Consider the following 18380-nt stretch of genomic DNA (forward strand, 5'->3'; position numbering starts at 1 on the left):
CCTAAAGTTTTATTGCATCTCTGTTAATCTCTTAAAGAATAGCTAGAGGGGCCAATAGGGCTGGGCCATGTGTCCAGTCATCTCTCGTCTCCCCTCTTCATTTCTCTTGTCTCTATGGCAACATTCAGATGTTAAAACAATGGGACCAACTTGAGCTTCTGTCTTTCTGCCCATACTCCTGTGCTTGGAGCTCTCTGGGCTTGTCTATTGCCAGGGATGTGTGAACAGGGAACAGGGAAGAAATGGCTCTTTCCCCATAATGCCTGGCTCTCTGTCCTGCTGTATACACAGTGCAGGATTTTGAAGGCCAGAAGGTCCTCCTCACTTCCTTTCCAAAACAGACTTCATGCATCTGCTCTGTATCAGAGCAGCCGCCGCTCTTCCCCAGGGACTGATGCCGTGGGTCTGCAAGGGAGAAGGGCACATACGTAGGACAAGCAAGAGAAGCACATGAAAGCTTAGAAAAACAAATCTTGCTTCTGTTTTCCAGAACAGGAAGAACTCCCTCTGGCAAACACACATAAGCATGCCCTTTTCTCAACCTGCTGAGTCCTCCGGGAATCTTTGGGATCAATACAGAGAATCTTGAAAAAGGTTACTCCCCCCAAAAGGCTTTGAGACTTTTAGGGTACAACAGGAGCTTCTGGGTTGCAATGTCACAAAAGGTGCAGCAGGTTATCCATGTAAACAAGCCCTGGTCAGCATGAACTGCTCCTCTGGGAAAAAGGCATCTTTGGTCCTTGATTCATTCACCTGCCAGTCTGCATCTTTGCTTTGCTTTGAGGAGGTCTCCCCTGGGCTAAGAACCAGACTTTTGTTGCCCCCTGTCTGGATCTTTTCCCTCAGTTTTGCATCTTCTCCCTACAGCATCCTTTGGTGATTTTAGTATCCTTGCTCATTTCTAGGTCTGTCTTCTTTGACCTGGTCCAGTCTGGATGAATTAGTGAGGACTTTGGTACACCTTGGCCAGCCTCAGGCTTTCTCTAGAGCTCTGATGATTCTGTTTTAAGGCGAGCCACCTTGGCTCATCCACATTCTGAGCACTCTCTGGAATATTATCACCAACTCCAGCCAAGTGACAGGGGAGTGAGAAAGGGAGAAGGACAGAGTGAGGCCTTGACTGTCAGCTGGACTGCTTTAAATTAGACAGCCCTGAAGTCAAGCATCTACTTTTTAATAAACCATTTTTCCCCCTCTGGAAAAATATGCCTCAGGATTTGGGATAGGAAAGTGGCCTAGATGCATTGTAGGAGAGGGTAGAGGGTAGGTACAGTGTGTCTGTTAAAGGGAACTTTGACTTGATCTACAATGTTTTTATTTTTACAAAATAAGAATGCATTTATATATTGCTTATCAAATTAGGAGATGGTAAATAAGTACACATGTCTAGAAAAAAAAAGGCAGATTTTGTTGGTGTGGTTTTTGCCTTGTTGTGACAAGGTCTTTCTTTTTTGCTTTGTTCTGTTTTTTGTTTTTTCAAGACAGGGTTTCCTTGGCTGTTCTGGATTCACTTTGTAGGCTGGCCTTGAACTCACAGAGATCCACCTGCCTCTGCTTCCCTGAGGGCTGGGATTACAGGCATGTGCCAACACACACAGTTGTGACGTGCTCTTTCTACATAGTCTAAGTTGGCCTTGAACTCTCCACATAGCCTATGCAGACCTTGAAAGTGTGAGGCTCAGGTTGGCCTCCCACTTGTTGGACTTGAACTTGTAATCCTCTTGTTTTTTTCTTCCAGTTGCTGAGATGACAGCCATGCACCACCATGCCTAGCTCTAGAAGATAAATAATAAAAAAAAAAGAAATTAATAAAGCCAGAGTCTATGTATATAAGATAACACATAACTGCCACTGTATAGTCTGCCAATATGTATGACTTTGTGTTTCTGGAATGTTCTGTCTCTGATGAGTTGCTCATGTTAACCATGGGTGCTGACAAATACTTGGCTGAGTCTAATGGCTGACTTTCCTAGAGATAGGGGAGTACCAGTTCTCCAAATAAAGAGAGGGGGTGAAGAATAAAGTACTCAGTGCTCGCTGTAACCCGGCTGTGCATGTAGTTGCAGGGAGCCCAGCAGCAGGGCTTCTTCTTCAAATGCTTCCAGAATGATGGAAAATAAGAATCACTGCCAGTCACAGAGGAAATGTGTTCCCGCAGCAGGTGGAACTCCAACGAGACTTCCACACTGCACTCCGATATTCCGCATGCACATGCACATTGGGAGCTGCCCCGGAGCATACGCAGATTGGGGGTGGGGGGCACTCACCCCCTCCCTTTAAACTGCTATTCTCCCCCATTTGTTTTCTCAGATGTCAACACGATTCTTGCTGCATTAATGTGTCTGGGAAAGTGAGAAAAGGGGAGCAGCATTAATTAAAAAATAATATGTCATTTGAGATAGTTTGAGCTCACTTCTCTTAATAGCCACTGCATGGTTTTCCTATTAATTTACTATTGGCACTTGCTGGTGCGGAGAGGGAGAAATGTCAATGTTAGTAGAAGTGGAGAAGCGGGAGATGTGAAAGAAGGGGGTCCCAGTGGATGAAGTGCATCCATCTTCCAGGCATCTTTGTGATAGTTTTGGAAGGCACTCCAGGGGCTACTAAAGAACCCAGTGGGAAATAATTGTGAACCTAACAGGATATGGAAGGACTGGAGAGACAGTGCCAAGGAAAATTAAGAGAAATAATCACGTTCTTCAACTAACAGAATCAGGAAGACTTTGAGGAAGACCAAGTCTAGGGCTGGTATGAGAAATACACAAGCAAAGCTGGAGGACCATGTGTTTCTGGGGAGGAAAAAAGTGCTTGAAAAGCAATCACAACACGAATTTAAAAACCTAGAAGATGTGCCTAATTGACATACAAACCAGCTACTGGAGAACTCAGTGGACAAAGCTGCAAGAATTTGAGGATGAAAATGAATAATGTAATATATGCAATATTAAACAACCTAAAGTATAAATACCCGCAAGTCTCCGCTGCTGTAGATAAACAATCAAACATGTGAATAAGTAGAGAAGGCGAAACCGGGTGTGAAATCTTTCAGATAATTTATGGAGATACACGCCCACTCATTCTGTGTGTGGCACACAGAAAAACTTCCAAAGCATACAGAGAACCGTCAGCAACACTGTCTTGCTACTGCTGGTCAAGATCGGCACCATTGTTAACGGCGTGTAGCATTTGTACAAGTGGTACCACACTGGTAGTCTTCCTCCTCAAACTCCTTAGTCCAAGTCTGTGAGAAAAACTGTCAGACAAGCCCCGGTTGTCGGATCTTTTACCAAACAGCCCAGCAGTACTCTTCAAAGCTGTTAAGATTTCTTGTCAGTCTAGACACTAGAGCAGAGTGATTCTCAAACCTTTGCCTCACGACCACTATAGGGTCCAATGGCCTTTTCACAGGGATCACATATCATATATCCTGTATATCAGATATTTATGAACCTTATAATTTATAACAGTAGCAAAATTATAGTCATGAAGTAGCAATGAAATAATCTGATGGTTGGGGGTCACCACGACATGAGGAATTGTATTAGACGGTTGCAGTGTTAGGAAGGTTGAGGACCACGGCTCTGGAGGAACCTAAGCTACAACAGCTAAACAAAGTGCGGAGGTCTGGGTGGGATTTGAAGTGGAAAAGGGACCCTGGAGAGAATCTAAGAGAACAGAATGAAGTAGGGGCTGCAGTTGACGCGCCACTTTGGTTCTTCTCTATGAATGACAACTATAGCGTAGAACTGGATCCAGGTTGAAAAAAAAAAAAAAGACCCTTGACAATGCTCATTCAGAGCCTCCTCCACAGCCAACCTTTTCATTATAAGGGCCACAGCAATACTTTTAAAATACATTGTTGCCTAACATTTGTAATTCCAGGTGGTCTCCTTTAGAAGTACAAGCAGTATTTTCAGCTATGCAATTCATTTGTATGGCATTATTGATAGAGTAGAGTAACTGAGCCAAGGAAGCAAATTTGGGGATGGGTCCATGAAGTTGATATACACGTTATTCAAACTCCAAACTTAGCTCTTTCATGTGCATCCTGAGAAGTGGGGCCTTGTCTTTCCTTGACTTCCTGTAAGAATGACGTTTTCTTTGTACCGTTGAACTGATGAAGTTAATTTCACTCAATTACACATACCTTTAAGAAGATATCCTAGTAAATTCAGTTCTTAGCAGCTGGAAGCCACCTTCCTTTTCAGTTGCTGTCTCTGGAGTCTCCCTATGTGACCCCTTATTTCCTAATCAAAGTCACAGCTTCTAAATTAGGTAAGGAGGGGGTTTTGTTTTCTCAAATCGCGCTAATGGGTGAGCGGATGGATCCAGAGCCTGCTTCCCAAAGCTGCCACCTCTCTATTTGTTGTGTTAACCAATTAAAAGGTGTTACTCTCTTGGTAATAAAAGCGTGGCCTGGTTCACTGGGTTTATTGTTTAATTTGCTAGCTGGGATCACTTGAGTTTTAGGCTCCAGCATCCTGGATGGGGTGGGGGTGTCTCTGCTTGGGTAGCAACTGTTAACAGTAGAAATGAAAATGTGGAACTGTTCATTGCTTTACTTGGAGTCTGCTGTCAGTGGGGCTGGTGACAAAGTCAGCAGCACACAGGACTAATTGCGGGAGCTGCTTAGGGCACTTGTTCTCCACAGGGCAGCTGTCCGCACAAGGACTGTGCTCCGGGTGATGTTTATATGCCAGAAGCAAGCGTGTGTCTAGATAGGCTCAGAGAAGCAAGGCTTTATAATTGCATTTGTCCAAATATCTGGATAATTAATTCAATAAAGCAGATAACTGCCACATTGCTTCCATCCCCGCTCTACTTGTACATAAAGATAAGTAGGAATTGGGTGAGATTTTAATGTCATGGAGGACATGTCCTGTGTTTCTAAAATTGCCATGTCCCTTGCTGCCAGAACTGGTTTAGTTTGACTTTTGACCCTGCCCTTCTGCTTTGATGGAGTTGAGAGATTTGACAAAACTACAACAAAAATCTAATACTTTTATTGGACTTTTGAGTTTTCAAATTGATTACACATTAAGGATACATTTAGCCGGGCAGAAGGCAGAGGCTGGCAGATAGATCACTGTGAGTCCAGGACAGTCAAGGCTATACAGAGAAACCCTGCCTCGAAAAAACAAACAAACAAACAAACAACAAACAAAAAAGAAAACCATTTGAATGCCCAAGCCAGGGCGTGGCACACAAGGCAGTACCTCTCTGCATAGCTAAGATTTAGCTCACAGTTTTAGTCCACTTTTTGTGAGGAGAACATGATACAGAAGGTACTGTCTGAGATTCTGAGACGGGACATTGAAATCATAGACATAAGAATTAAGACCGAGTCCTTTATTCCACTATCAAAATTTCTTTCTTAGAAAATCATATGTACTTCTTAGAAGAATTTGTATATCCTGAAATTGATTGTCTTAGAATATCCAATGGGGACATAAGCAAAAATGGAAACATAGATAGGAAAAAATTTTGAGAAAGCTATCAAGCCAAAAAATTAGGATGAAGAGTGTAATGACAAAAATCAGTTAACAGCCAACTAGGTGCTTTCAGTCATGCATCATGCAAGCAGTGTACTTGCGGCATCCAGACTGGTGACTGGGAGACCTTTCAGACAAGTTTGGGGTGAAAATGATGTAAAGAAGTGGTTCCCAACCTGTCCCAACCTGCGTCATGACCCCTTTGGCAAACCTCTCTGTCTCTAAAAATCTTTACACTATGATTCATAATAGTAGAAAAATTATAGTTGTGAAGTAGCAGCAAAAATCATTTTATGGTGTGTGTGTATGTGTGTGTGTGTGTGTGTTGGGGGAGGGGGGGTCACCACAACATGAGGAACTGTATTAAAGGTTCATGGCATCAGGAAGGCTGAGAACCACTGGTTTAGGAGAAATGTATGGCCAGCCCATCCAGCCAGCAGAGGTCACTTAGGACGGGTTCTCTTGACACTTGGATTTCTCCAGTCCTGCAGCTGTACCTCCAGCATCTCCAAGAAGCAGAGAACCCATGGCTTGAAACTAGTATCTTCTGTGCTGAGAGTTTGCGAGGCATTTCATAGCTGGGGTCACTGTCAGTGGAACTCAACCCAGTGACAATGCCTTGCCCTGCCTGTCAGTTCTTGTGGATGTCCTTATTCCCAGCCACTAGATGGACATTGAATCATCTTTCGTGCTCTGCGGCCTTCCTGTCTGCTGAGTTTAATTCACTGGCCTGCCTTGACCTCTTTCTTCAGTGTAAACTGTCTGGGCTGATTGCCTGGTTCCAAACGAGTCTTCTGCTTCCTTTTCCTCATGTGCTTTCACTGACGACTGCCCATTTTAAGTGGCCTGAGCACAGCGCCAGTATTACATGTCTCAGGGTCATCCCAGGCCCTGTCTCTCACTTTGATAATATGACTTTCCACAAGCCTGTAGTTGTCTCTGCCGCCACGCTAATATGGCCATAACCTTCTTCTTCAGCCCTTGGTATTCTTGCTAGCAGGGGAGTCATCATGGTAGAGGATTTGTAGGAAGCTCATCTGCTGTCCCCAGGACTTATCTGTAGGTGATAGCTCTGTAGCAGGGCCTGGAGAACGAACAAGAGTGTGAAATGGGATAGGGCTTGTAAAAATAAGCTAGATAGATCCTCAGAGTTGTTTTTTTTTTCCCTTAAGGTCCTCAGATCATCTATCAATTTCCTCACCAAGCATCCTTGCATGAGATATCCCTCTTTTAACTGATAACTCTAACAAATCCCGCCTCCACACACCATGATGCTGTTATGCAGCACATTGATCAGGGCCTCCAATGTCAGGCTAGGCATCTGCCCATTGAAGCAATTCCAGGACCCAATTAGCAATTTTGAAATCTGATGCTAGGTAACGATAACAAAATTGGTCCTTTTCAGCCCAGTGACCTCAGTTCTTTTAATGACCGCACTCGCCTATTGAGTAATTCACCCTTTCCTGGCACTGGACCAACAGATGGCCCAGCAAACCGGTGTCCACTTCCTGACAGAGAATTGGGAATTGTCGCCCAGTCATTTGACTATATTAATGGCAAGTTTGTGCCTGGTCAGGATTAGATCAGTGGGTGAGATGTAATTACAATCTCTCTCTCTCTCTCTCTCTCTCTCTTTTGTCTCTTTAAAGGACATTAAAGCACATTTTAAAAATTATATGTATTTTTTTTTCTACTAAAAATACTACTTTGTGTGGTATGTTTCACAGTCGTCAGAAATGGAGCTCAAGGTGAGCTGAATGACAAGAGACGTAAAATACACTTTCTAGAAGTGGGGCGTGATCGATATGAATTTTGGGCCAAGAAAATATCTCATCTGTGTATAATGTACTTATTACTGGACTTTTATTTTTTTTTGAGGGAATATATTTTGGCATATTAATTCATTGTGGTTTTGAGTAAAATATCTGACCAAAGGGCAAATGTGTCAGTGAGGCCCAGAATCTATGCAGGCATATTTGGGAGTGGTGGCATGGAATTTTTTTCCCCTGTATTATTTTGGCACATTCTTTGTTACCACCTTCTCAGGAAGAGCAAAAACCAATGTGTATCTCCTTGAGCTGAACAGCAGTGGCATCTTTTAGTTCACACTGTTGGTGTCTTTTGCAGGCCTTCCTTTTCGTTTCATAAATGTTTTACTTTCACACAATAAAGCTGCCTAGTTAGAACAGAATTCTCAAGCCCATGTCTACATAAAATAATAAAGCCATGCTTGAACTACTCTGACTGCCATCTCTCACTGAGCTGTTAGGCAAATAGGATTAATTCTGTGTGCTAATTCCAACTACAGTTAATGCCTGCTGGCTATTTGGAGCTCTGTATGTTGGCAGGTTTTCTGAGGCCATAACCGGTCTCAGCAGGAAGGGGTTCTATAATTGATTAGTGATGTCTGCTGTGGGCACAGGATGGGGGAGTTATGGTATGGAACAGGAATGAACTGAAATATTATGTAGAAAAATTACATTCAACAGACCCAGATAAATGTGTGTTGAAAATAGTTCATTACAAATTCACCCAGGGAACACATGACTAAAATGGGCTGTCTTATGGCCTAAAACATGTGGATATACAGGACTTCTTTATTTTTATATATATGTGTGTGCATGTTAGAAGAAACACAGAACTTGTATTTGTTGGATGCTATAATCACATCTTACTTTTAAGATCTTTATCAATTCTAACCAGCAGGACTCTAAGCACTTTTGCCTTGTTGCATCAAACATGAAGAAACGACATTGGATGATTCTGGACTGTACCAACAGCAAAGCATCCTCTTGGGGGGCCATCCCTCTACAAGCTGCTAAAACACTGAGCAAACCAGTGACCCATGCATCAGCCCATTCAGTTATGTTTCTAGGACATCTCATGAGGCGCTTTGAATCTTCAAAGGCATCTTTCTCATCCTGTAGTTGCTGACCTAATGAAGAGAATCCATGCTCTATGGAGCGGCTGGGCATTCATCCAGGAGGAAAAGTCATTTCCAATATGCTCTCAGAGAGGCCTGCTCTTCTTCCTCCCAGCCTTTGAGATGCAATAGGATGAAGGAAGGTGGCTCCATGAAGGTGGGTAGCAGATTGCAGTTCAGAGAGTATAATCTACTTCTGTGTACCTTCCAGGCTCTACTTAGTGACTAGTACATAGTATTGAGCAGTTAAATATTTAATCTAATGACTGGATACATGATAAAAATAAATAAAAAATGAACCTAAAGATGAGTTAATCTCTTGATAGACTAGCCATAAGGATAATTTGAAGTCATCCTTGCTTTCACGTGTCTGGCTTAGACCAAAAAATAATCCAGGGGATGTGAATTCCTGTGTGCTTTATCTGACTCTGCAATGTCACATTTAGAGTTGTAAGAATGTGCCGTGCAAACTTCCTGTCACTCCACTCACTAGGTGAACAAAATTGGGGCCAACCCATTCTGGTTCTGATTCCGAATCTCCTGCATCTCACCAGAGCAGGTGTGTGAGTCATGGACAGGGCATGGAAAAGGATAACCATTCCCAGGTTCACCTACGTTGGTATCTAGGTTCCTTTAAAAAAAAAAAAAGCGGGGGGTGGGGTAGAATTTGGAGATAGACATGCAAATGGGAATACCACTGTATGAACAAGAAGCCAGCCAGCAACAGGCTTGGCCAAGGACAAAGGCCTTTTTGTACTGATAAGCCGCCAATCCCTTGAACCATGAATAAGTGTGTTTCTGTTATTGAAACCTCCCAATTTGCGGCACTCTGTTATTCAGTCTAGGAAAATAACTGACAAACAGGGCATCAGATACCTGGGTGGCCAGAAGTTACTCCTACACCCTGCCTGCTTTGAATCTGAACTCTTGGATTTGACTCAGCTGGTACCTAGGATGCACTAACACACCACGGCACTGAATGACCTAAAACACCTGGAATTCCTGGGATCTATTGCCTTTTGGTTGGGGCTCAGCTGGTTGTGTTTTTCTGGTTTTACATTGGCTCGGTACAGGGCTATACTCCTTTGGGAGCTTGAGTGGAAATAAAATGTTCAAGCTGTTTTCTCAAACCCTAGGTTATATTTTCATGGACTTTCTTATTGTTAGATAGTCTAGGTAACCCAGGTTTATTCCAGGAGAGCTAGATCCCAGAACTGCAGAAGTAGGTATGTTAGGCCTCTTGGGTGGGTGGGTGGGGGGGGAAGCAGAGCAGGCACAGTGTGTTTCCTACTGCATTCTCTTAGGCAGAGCAAGTCATGACATCAGCTCCAGGTTCAAAAGAAAATAAATAGACCTCTTTCTTTCTTTCTTTCTTTCTTTCTTTCTTTCTTTTTCTCTTCCTGAGAAATGGGTTGAAATGTATTTCCCTCTCAGTCATCTTCTCAAAGCCTCTCTCTCTATGCTTTCCTTATTCCTATCAATGACTCCACCTATGTCACCTCTAAGACAGAAAACATAACAGTGGCCTAGGCTACCCCACTCAAAGTCTGTAGTGCACATAAGACTTAGGGTGGCTTCTAGCCCCTCCAGTCTCTACTGCTGTCAGCCACATAACAGAACAAATGTCCACACTGGTGTTGCCTGTATTGACTCCGTGAGCTACATGAGTGGCCATCGTTCCTGGAGAGCCCACATGATTTCAGTTGTTTACAGATAAATGCCACCCCCACACCTGACTCTGTGTGATGGCTGCCATACTGGCTCCTATGCATTGTTCTGTGCTGATAATTACCTGGATCCCCAAATCTTGTCTCTCTGGAAGGCTCTATTAGAATACCATGCTCCTGAGAAATTTCAAACCTACGGTTGAGGTTGATGTGCTCCTTGGACACTGTGTCTGGTAAGATCAACTCATTCTCTGGAACAGTTAATATGCCCCCCTCCCCACTCCCCGCCGGCTTTGTTGTACACGTCTTAGGGTTTTATTGTGAAGAGGCACCACGACGACGGCAACCCTTACTAAGGGAACCTGCGAGAAGTTTTGGGTTCTTTAGACCAGCTTGGTCGCCCTCTATTTATTACCTGAGAAAATACATCCCTGTTCTACTCAGCTTCTATTCGCTGGGCTTTCTTTTCACAACCCAAGAGATCTTAGTATGATCAACCTCACAGCTTATCAGCCTTAGTTCAAGCTGGAAGAGGAAGCACAGCCTTCCTTTGAGTAAGCAGACACATGCTCTGTTCTGTTTACAGCAAGTGAGTGAGCTCTACGGCTGAGGACAGGAGGAGCAAATCAGCAGGTGTGAGATATGAGTAGTGAGGGCCTTTCACAGTTGACGTCATTGGGATGTACAGGATCATTTAGGCTGACGTCATCGGGATGTACAGGATCATTTAGGCCTAGGAGCTGCAGTTCCCTAGGAGCACCAGGGGGAAGGAACAGATACATACAGGTAAATTTAGTCTTGGTGGGGAAATCCACATGACAAATGCAAATTTAAAAGCACAGCAATAGGCAGACTTCAGTTGATGCTATACCCAAGACTCGAATGGGGTTAATGGGACCACGTTTCTCTGCATTCTCTTGGCTCAGCTAGTCCCAGACCAGCTCCTCTCTTCAGCTTCCCATGAGAATCCCTAGTAGTCATAGGCCATTTGTGGGGAAGGAGTGAACTTCATTCCTGCCTTGCTCATATGAATTCTGTTGCTTATCTCACCCAATGAGTTTCTGTCACCACCTCGTCCTGAGTATCGAGGCTGACTAACATGTCTTTTGCTGCAGCGTGAGACACACAGGACCTCATGCAGATCCCTTGGAATGAGAACGGAGGAAAGCAAGCCTCTACAGTAAAGAGGAGGGACAGTGCGCCTCTGAAACTTCATATGGCACAGGAATGTCCCCAAAATGCACAGTCAGGAGTAATGGGCTTGAATGTTTTCATATGAGCTAACGTGCATATGCAGTATTTCACCTGAATGCAAAAATGTCATCCTAAGATGAGGACCACTCTAAGCTACAAGCTTGGTATGAGCCAACAAATTGATTTGCCCACCAGCAACACTAACGAAAGCTAATGTAGTCTAGGTTTCTGTTATATTTAACATCAGAATTGGTGGCCTTAGGAGATAGTTTCTAACTTGTCACTACAGAGGGTAGAGCAAACACCGCCGTGCACTTGCTAACAAGGATGGCACTGAGGGAAATGGGGGACTGAGACACATCCATTCAATGTACGCGTTTCTGAATGCCTTGTGGCACGGGATCCGAACTCCTGAAACTGATGTGGATACAAGATCTGCCGAGCAACACCGATAAAAATGGGGGAACAAACAGCTTTGGGCAGGCTTGAGACAGACTGGATGAAACCTTGCTTCCAGGATGCTCTGGGACGTTAGACAAAATCAGCTTACCAGAGCTTTTTGTTTGGGGCTAAAATGGCTACACACTGGCAGCTCCACTGTAACCAGTCACTGGATGAGGGCCTCTTGAGGAAGCTGGTATGTGCCCAGAGGCAATGATTTTTCTGAAACCATGGACCACTGTCCCCCTTCCCCCCCCCCCCCCCGAGGATCTGAGGGGAGTCTTTCAGTGTCCGTCATAGACTACGGGTGTCTGTCATGGTTGTGGGCATCTAGAACACAAGAATAAACAAAGCTGAATGAAAAGCAGGTATTCAAGCTGGATGGAGAGAACAGAATTGCTTGAAGTCGATCAGTGATAGATGCTGTGATGGAAAACCGTGTCGGGGGAGGCACACACCCAAGACAAGTGGAAGAGGCGCTGGGTATGGGTGCTGCACCATTTCCATTTGTCATACTTAAGCAGAGACTACAGGGTGGGAAGAAAGAATCCCACACTTGCCTGCAAGAAGGGGATGTGGGCAGAGAACCCAGCTAATACAAAGGCTATCAGAGAGAAGAGTACCAGTGTGGCGGGGAGGGGGGGGGTTAAGGGGGATGGAGGAGGGGGGGTGGGGGTGGGGAGCAAGACAAAGCAGAGTAAAAGGAAATGGGCTTAGGACAGCCGAAGACCAGATCACACCCCGCCTTTGGGGCCAAGATCATGCTTCAAGGCCATGGTAAAGTTCATAGTGAGAAAAGACATAATCCCTGAGCTATGCTTTGGTTCCCCCCCCCCCCCTTTATAAAGGTGAAACCTGAAGCCCATAGAACTGATAGGTCAGTACAAAGTAGCATAGCTAATTCAAGAGCCTAGAGAAAAGTCCAAATAAAGAAAGACAAGATGCAATTCATATATTGGGAATGCTATTGGCTACACTTAGAGGAAAGTCCACATTCAAATAGGCTTGAGGACGGAGCGAGAGTTTACCCCACATTGCTAGGAGAGGGCTCTGGGCATAAGTCCGTGGGTAGCTACACTGCTCCATCCATCATCCTCAGAGCATCAGCCAGGATGAATTAGACTTTAATTCTAGAGGCTTAAAAAAAAAAAAAAGCAGAAGTAGCTGGGCAGTGCTGGCATGTGACTTTAATCCCAGCACTTGAAATTCAGAGACAGGTGGATCTCTCTATCTCTCTGGGTTCGAGGCCAGCCTGGTCTACAGAGTGAGTTCCAGGACACCCAAAGGAACACATTGAAACCCTGTCTCAGGGGGAAAAAAGAAAGAAAGAAAAAAGAAAAAAAAAAAAAGAAAGAAAGAAGGAAAAAAGAAAAAGTGCCTGCTTTATCTTCCATGCTGTCTCTGCTGAGGTCAGTTAAGGACCCTGGGCAACAAAACTACGCTCGTACAGATGCCTGCTGATCACTGTGTCTCAAGGAAACAAGAACTGGGGAACATGATGCTAGTGCAATTAGATGCTCTGCCTCAGGAAGACCACACCCAATTTCTGCTCACAACTCACTGAATGAACACTGCTTGTCCATTTATCTTCCTGCCTCACTTAAGGTTTCTATTGTTATTAAAAAAACAAAACAAACCAAAACGCCATATCTAAAAACAACTTGGGGAGGAAACAGTTTATTTTATCTTTCACTTCCACATCAGAGTCCATCAAAGGGAGTCAGGGCAGTAACTGAATAGGCCATGGGGGGAGGGGAAATTGGGGGGGGCTGGGTGGAGGGGGCGAGGTGGGGCAGGGCAGGGCGGGGCAGGGTGGTGTCTGCTGCTGCTCACTGGTCTGCTCTCTACATCTTGCTTAGTCTGCTTTCTCATCCACCCAGGAATATGTGCCCAAGGGTGGCACCACACACAATGGGTTAGGCCTTCCACATTAATCACCAAGTTAAGAAAATCTTCCTCAGTCTTGCCTAGAGGCCAGCCTTACCAAAGCATTTGCTCATTTATGTTTCCCCTCTAGATGACTCTAGCTGGTGCAGAGTTAACAACAACAACAACAACAACAACAACAAAAATAACAACAACAACCCAAACCAAAACAAAAAACCAAACCAAAACAAAAACCATGCAGGACACTGCCTTTTACAGGAGGCCCACCTGTTGCAATTCCACTGTTTGCCTGAAGGCTATCAAGTTGAATTTCACTTCCAACTCACCTGCTGCCACTGAGAGCAATCATGCTCAAAAGGGAGGGATCGCCACTATTTTTAACAGCAAGGAAATCCACCCAAACACTCCACCCCAAAACCTTTATGTACACTGGCCACAACTAGATCACATACGGGTCTTCCTTAACCAATCCCAGTTACTAAAGCTGGCTCAGACCAAGTGAACACCTTTTAGAAATAAGGATGGGGGTACTGTCCCCATAGCCTTAGGGCTTTGGAATTTTGATGTGGGTTTAGGGTAAGACGGTTCTTCTCTGGCACATTGAAGTGGGGGCAAATGCACAAAGAAAGAATGTTTCAGTACTGTTAAGGATCCAATGTTGAAAAAAAAGGGGGAATGAGCTGGAGTTAGGGGTAAGCACGGTGGAAGGCAAGTCACCTGGTCAACCCCAAAGGGTGAACAGGCTGGGCGTCAGTAAAGAGCGCACCACTAAGGGGGTTGGAATGAAGGACTTCGCACATCTTAGCCAACCTAAACACCATTTCTGTGACTGCTGATGTCACTATTTGTGAGCACACACAGTTGCCCCTGTGAAACCTGGTCAGTTTCCCTTTATCAGCGCCATCAACAAAATCCTGTTAGTCTTCCGTGAGAGCAACTTACACAGGAGAGCAGGGCACGGTGTACAAATGGAAGTTCTGCATTAAGGAAGCGATGGGACTAGAGGACAGGAAGAGACTAGCTTAGAATCAGATTCAAAGGTGCAGTGTTGTTTTCTTCAAATACACTTTGCTGAATTCTCATATTCTCACGCCCCCCCCCCCTCCCTCCCTCCCTCCCGGGAAGTATCAGGCAGACCTCTCAAAGGCACTTCTGCATGACCGCCGCTCACTGTCTTGAGCCTGCTCTTCTGAGTATCTATGGAATCTACTGTAGGCACCACTTCCCCCATGTCCGCATCACAGCTCCATCATTCTGCATCCGGACTACAGCGCCCAAACTACTTCCTCTGTGTCCAGCTCAGTCCATGTTCTCTCCTCCAGTAGGCTTGAAGATGCAGCAAATCTATAGACCCGATGGCATCTTCCCCTGTTAAAACCCACCAAGATTTCCCTAGTGTCAGTACATACAGCTTTTCCATTTTTCAATACACACGAATCCTTTGACAGGGCCTACAGTGGCCCTGTTGACCTCGCTTAGAAGCCCCTCAAGGATTTTTTTTTTTTGCCACTGTTTATGCTTTGCTCACCCACCCTCACAGATTCATCTCTTCCAGTTTCCCTGTCTCTGCGGGAAGCACCCTTACCTTCTCCTTTGCTTTCCTAACTCTTAGCCATTCTTCACCATGCATTTCATTAGCACCCAGAGAACTGTATTTGACCCTCGCCGGCTTTCCTCCTGGGCTATGCCAGATGCCTGTACCCAGCTCTCAAAATAGGCTGTGCCCATCTCCGTCACGAATATAAACATGCCACGAAGAAATCGTTTGGCTCTCTGCTCTGTGAACGAACTCCGTAGGGAAGGGGGGGGGGGCTGTGATTTGTTCCCTATCTTAGCTCCTACTAGATCGGCACTAAGAGTGATTGTTAACAGAACCATTAAGAGACCAAACTGAGGAAAGAGGAAGAAGATGCAGGGGAAGGAGACTGAGAAACAGCAACACATGGGGAGCTTTCAGAAGTCCTCTCCCCATCTCAGGTAAAAATGTCCCTCTTCTGCCTTGGAATCTGGGTTTCAGCCCCAATTCAACCCATCCATTTCATGCCAGCCCTCCCGGAAGCACCCCCTGAGTAAGACTGAGTGGACTATTTCAGAGAAGTTTCTGTTACCATCCTTCAGATAGCCTGTCCTCGTCTTCCAACAGAGTACTCAGGACACACAGGGCAGAAGCTTGGCTGGCTGCTGCTCCTGTTGTCAATTGCCCCACCTTCTCCAAGGACACACACCAAACTTAAGACTCTGACTCCCTCTTGGGGTGGCCGCATAGCTTGGAAAGTCAGACTCAAGGCATCCTTTGAGCCAAGCTGGTCACAGGGAATGCCTCTCTCAGAATCCCCACCTGTCTCCCCTAGCAGCAACCACCGGGATTTCAGCACAGGAATGTAGGGATTTCCAAAGGGAGTCTTTAAAACTCAGGTGGTTTTATTTTTAAATCAGCCTCAACGCTGGGAAAAAAAAAATTGGAAAAAGAGGGAATTCGAAGTGTCTGTCACTCAGAGCTGGAGCTGTCTCACTCCTGCATGAGTGACGAAGAAGGAGAAAAGAGCCCACGTTCAGCGCACCTGGAGGTCCAACGGCCACTTGACCCCTGGCCTCAGTGTAGGAACCTGTAGCAATGGGTTTGACCTCTTATCTTGGCTGCAAACATCACCACTAGGGAGAGGCAGAGGCTTGCAGAAACTCATGCTCGCTTTCTCGTAGCGCAAGACCAGGCTGAGGTAAGGGGGGGGGGGGTGTTGGGGGGGCAGATTATTTCACCAGAGGGCAGGAAGGGCAATGTCAGAGGAGGTCTGACCCTGCTGTGGCCGGCTCCAGAGGTGTCACTCTGGCCTTGCTCCAGGACGTGGGTAGTGGGGATGAGCTCCGTCTGTGCCCGCTTAGTACGCCGCGTCGCTTAACTGGTGTCCGGGCTTTAGTGACGCGGAGCTTGGCGGGGGGGGGGGGGGGGGGCGAGGCAAAGAGGAGTCCTGCCGTTCCCCAACCGGGCGCCCAGGCGTGGAAACGTGGGCGGCGGCGAGCGGCTGGCCTCCCTCTCCGCCCTCCCCGTGCGGCGCTCCCGCGTGTGCGGCTGTGTGAGTGCGTGTGTCTCCCTCTCGCCTATCGCACACGCTCCGGCACAAGTGCAGGCGGCTCCCGGCTCCGCTCGCTCGCCCGCCCGGGCCGCTGCGCTCCCGCCTAGCCGCCGCTGCTGCAGTCGCAGCCGTGCAGGGTGAGTGACTGAGGTGCAGCCGCCTTACTCCCCGGCTGCCTACTGGACCCCAGCCTCGGCCGGCTGCACCGCACCAGGGCCTGGCGGCCGGGTGGCTCCCTCTGGGGCTCTCTGTGCGCCCTCGGGCCACAGTCCCAACCGGGACGCACTCCTCGAGGGCTGCGCGCTCCTTCTACGCCCGGCCGCTAGCTGCTCCCCCTCACCCGGTGACCGCTGCCCCGTCTCGTCTTGCAGGACCTGCCCGGACGGGACCACGCCGCCGCCGCTGCCTCCGGAAGCCGCGCTTAGGGGCCGGCCTGAGCCGGTCGCGCGGGGCCGCTGCTGCCGCGGGCGGGGGATGGGGCTGCCCGTCAGGCGCGCGGAGCCCGCAGGGGGAGCGCGGAGCCCGCGTGCAGCTTGAGAGCCCCGCGCAGCCCGCGCCCCGCCGCTCCTTGCGCTCCCGCCGCTGCCCGCGCCTCGATGGCGCCATCTCCCCGCCGCTGACCGGCCCGCCTCTCCTTCTCAGCCCGCGCGGCCGCCCTCGGAGCCCGGCCCGCCGACCGGGGCAGCGGCCTGCAGCCCGTTGTCCGCCCGCGCCCTCCCGCCCGGCCCCGCCATGGCGCTGCGCCGCCTCCTGCTGCCGCCTCTGCTGCTGTCGCTGCTGCTGTCGCTCGCGTCCCTGCACCTGCCGCCCGGCGCAGACGCCGCCCGCGGCCGCGCGGCTAACCGGACCCTGAGCGCGGGAGCCGTCGGAGGTCGGCGTGCGGGGGGCGCCCTGGCCCGGGGCGGCCGCGAGCTGAACAGCACCGCCCGGGCGTCCGGCGTCCCGGAGGCGGGCAGCCGGCGGGGACAGTCCGCGGCGGCGGCGGCGGCTGCTAGCGCGACCGTCACTTACGAGACGTGCTGGGGCTACTACGATGTGAGCGGCCAGTACGACAAGGAGTTCGAGTGCAACAACAGCGAGAGCGGCTACTTGTACTGCTGCGGCACCTGCTACTACCGCTTCTGCTGCAAGAAGCGCCACGAGAAGCTGGACCAGGGCCAGTGCACTAACTACCAAAGCCCGGTATGGGTGCAGACGCCCAGCACTAAGGTGGTGTCGCCGGGGCCCGAGAACAAGTACGACCCGGAGAAGGACAAGACCAACTTCACCGTCTACATCACCTGCGGGGTGATCGCCTTCGTCATCGTGGCGGGTGTCTTCGCCAAGGTCTCCTATGACAAGGCCCACCGCCCTCCTCGAGAGATGAACATCCACAGGTGAGAGGCGCTGCTGGGTGCCCTGCCTTGCCCCCTCTTAACATAGCTTCCTGGTCCTGTCCTCTTCAAGCACACCTCTCTCTCTCTCTCTCTCTCTCTCTCTCTCTCTCTCTCTCTCTCTCTCTCTCTCTCTCTCTCTCTCTCTCCACTTCCACAGTCTCTCCCTTTAAGAGCAATAAATCTGTGGCTCTCCTGCGTCCTGTAGGAAGCAGCTAGGCGTGCTTCTGCCGTTAGAGCGGTTTGCAACACCAAGTATGAGTCAATAGAGTTCATGATGTTCAAGGGATGACTTTTGTCAGTTTTTCAATCCCCAGACTTTATTCTTCATG

General features: G+C 47.7%; 1 protein-coding gene and 1 long non-coding RNA gene across 2 annotated transcripts in view; one reads left to right on the forward strand and one right to left on the reverse strand.

Annotated features, from left to right (window-relative positions):
- Positions 1-1391: 1391 nt before the first annotated feature.
- On the reverse strand, positions 1392-18060 carry LOC311587649. The gene is made up of 2 exons (XR_014775930.1): positions 17956-18060; positions 1392-1775 (listed from the first exon to the last, which is right to left on the reverse strand). It is a non-coding gene; the product is annotated as an uncharacterized lncRNA (long non-coding RNA).
- The window catches only part of SHISA6 (shisa family member 6), a 295836-nt gene continuing 294762 nt past the window's right edge, over positions 17307-18380 (forward strand). The window contains exon 1 of the mRNA XM_084764705.1: positions 17307-18051. Coding sequence (XP_084620831.1) covers positions 17408-18051 — 644 coding nt within the window. The 5' untranslated portion in view covers positions 17307-17407. The remainder of the gene's footprint in view (positions 18052-18380) is intronic.

This window comes from Acomys minous (genome assembly GCF_964271855.1).
Source record: "Acomys minous genome assembly, chromosome: 16".
Classification (NCBI taxonomy): Eukaryota; Metazoa; Chordata; class Mammalia; order Rodentia; family Muridae; genus Acomys; species Acomys minous.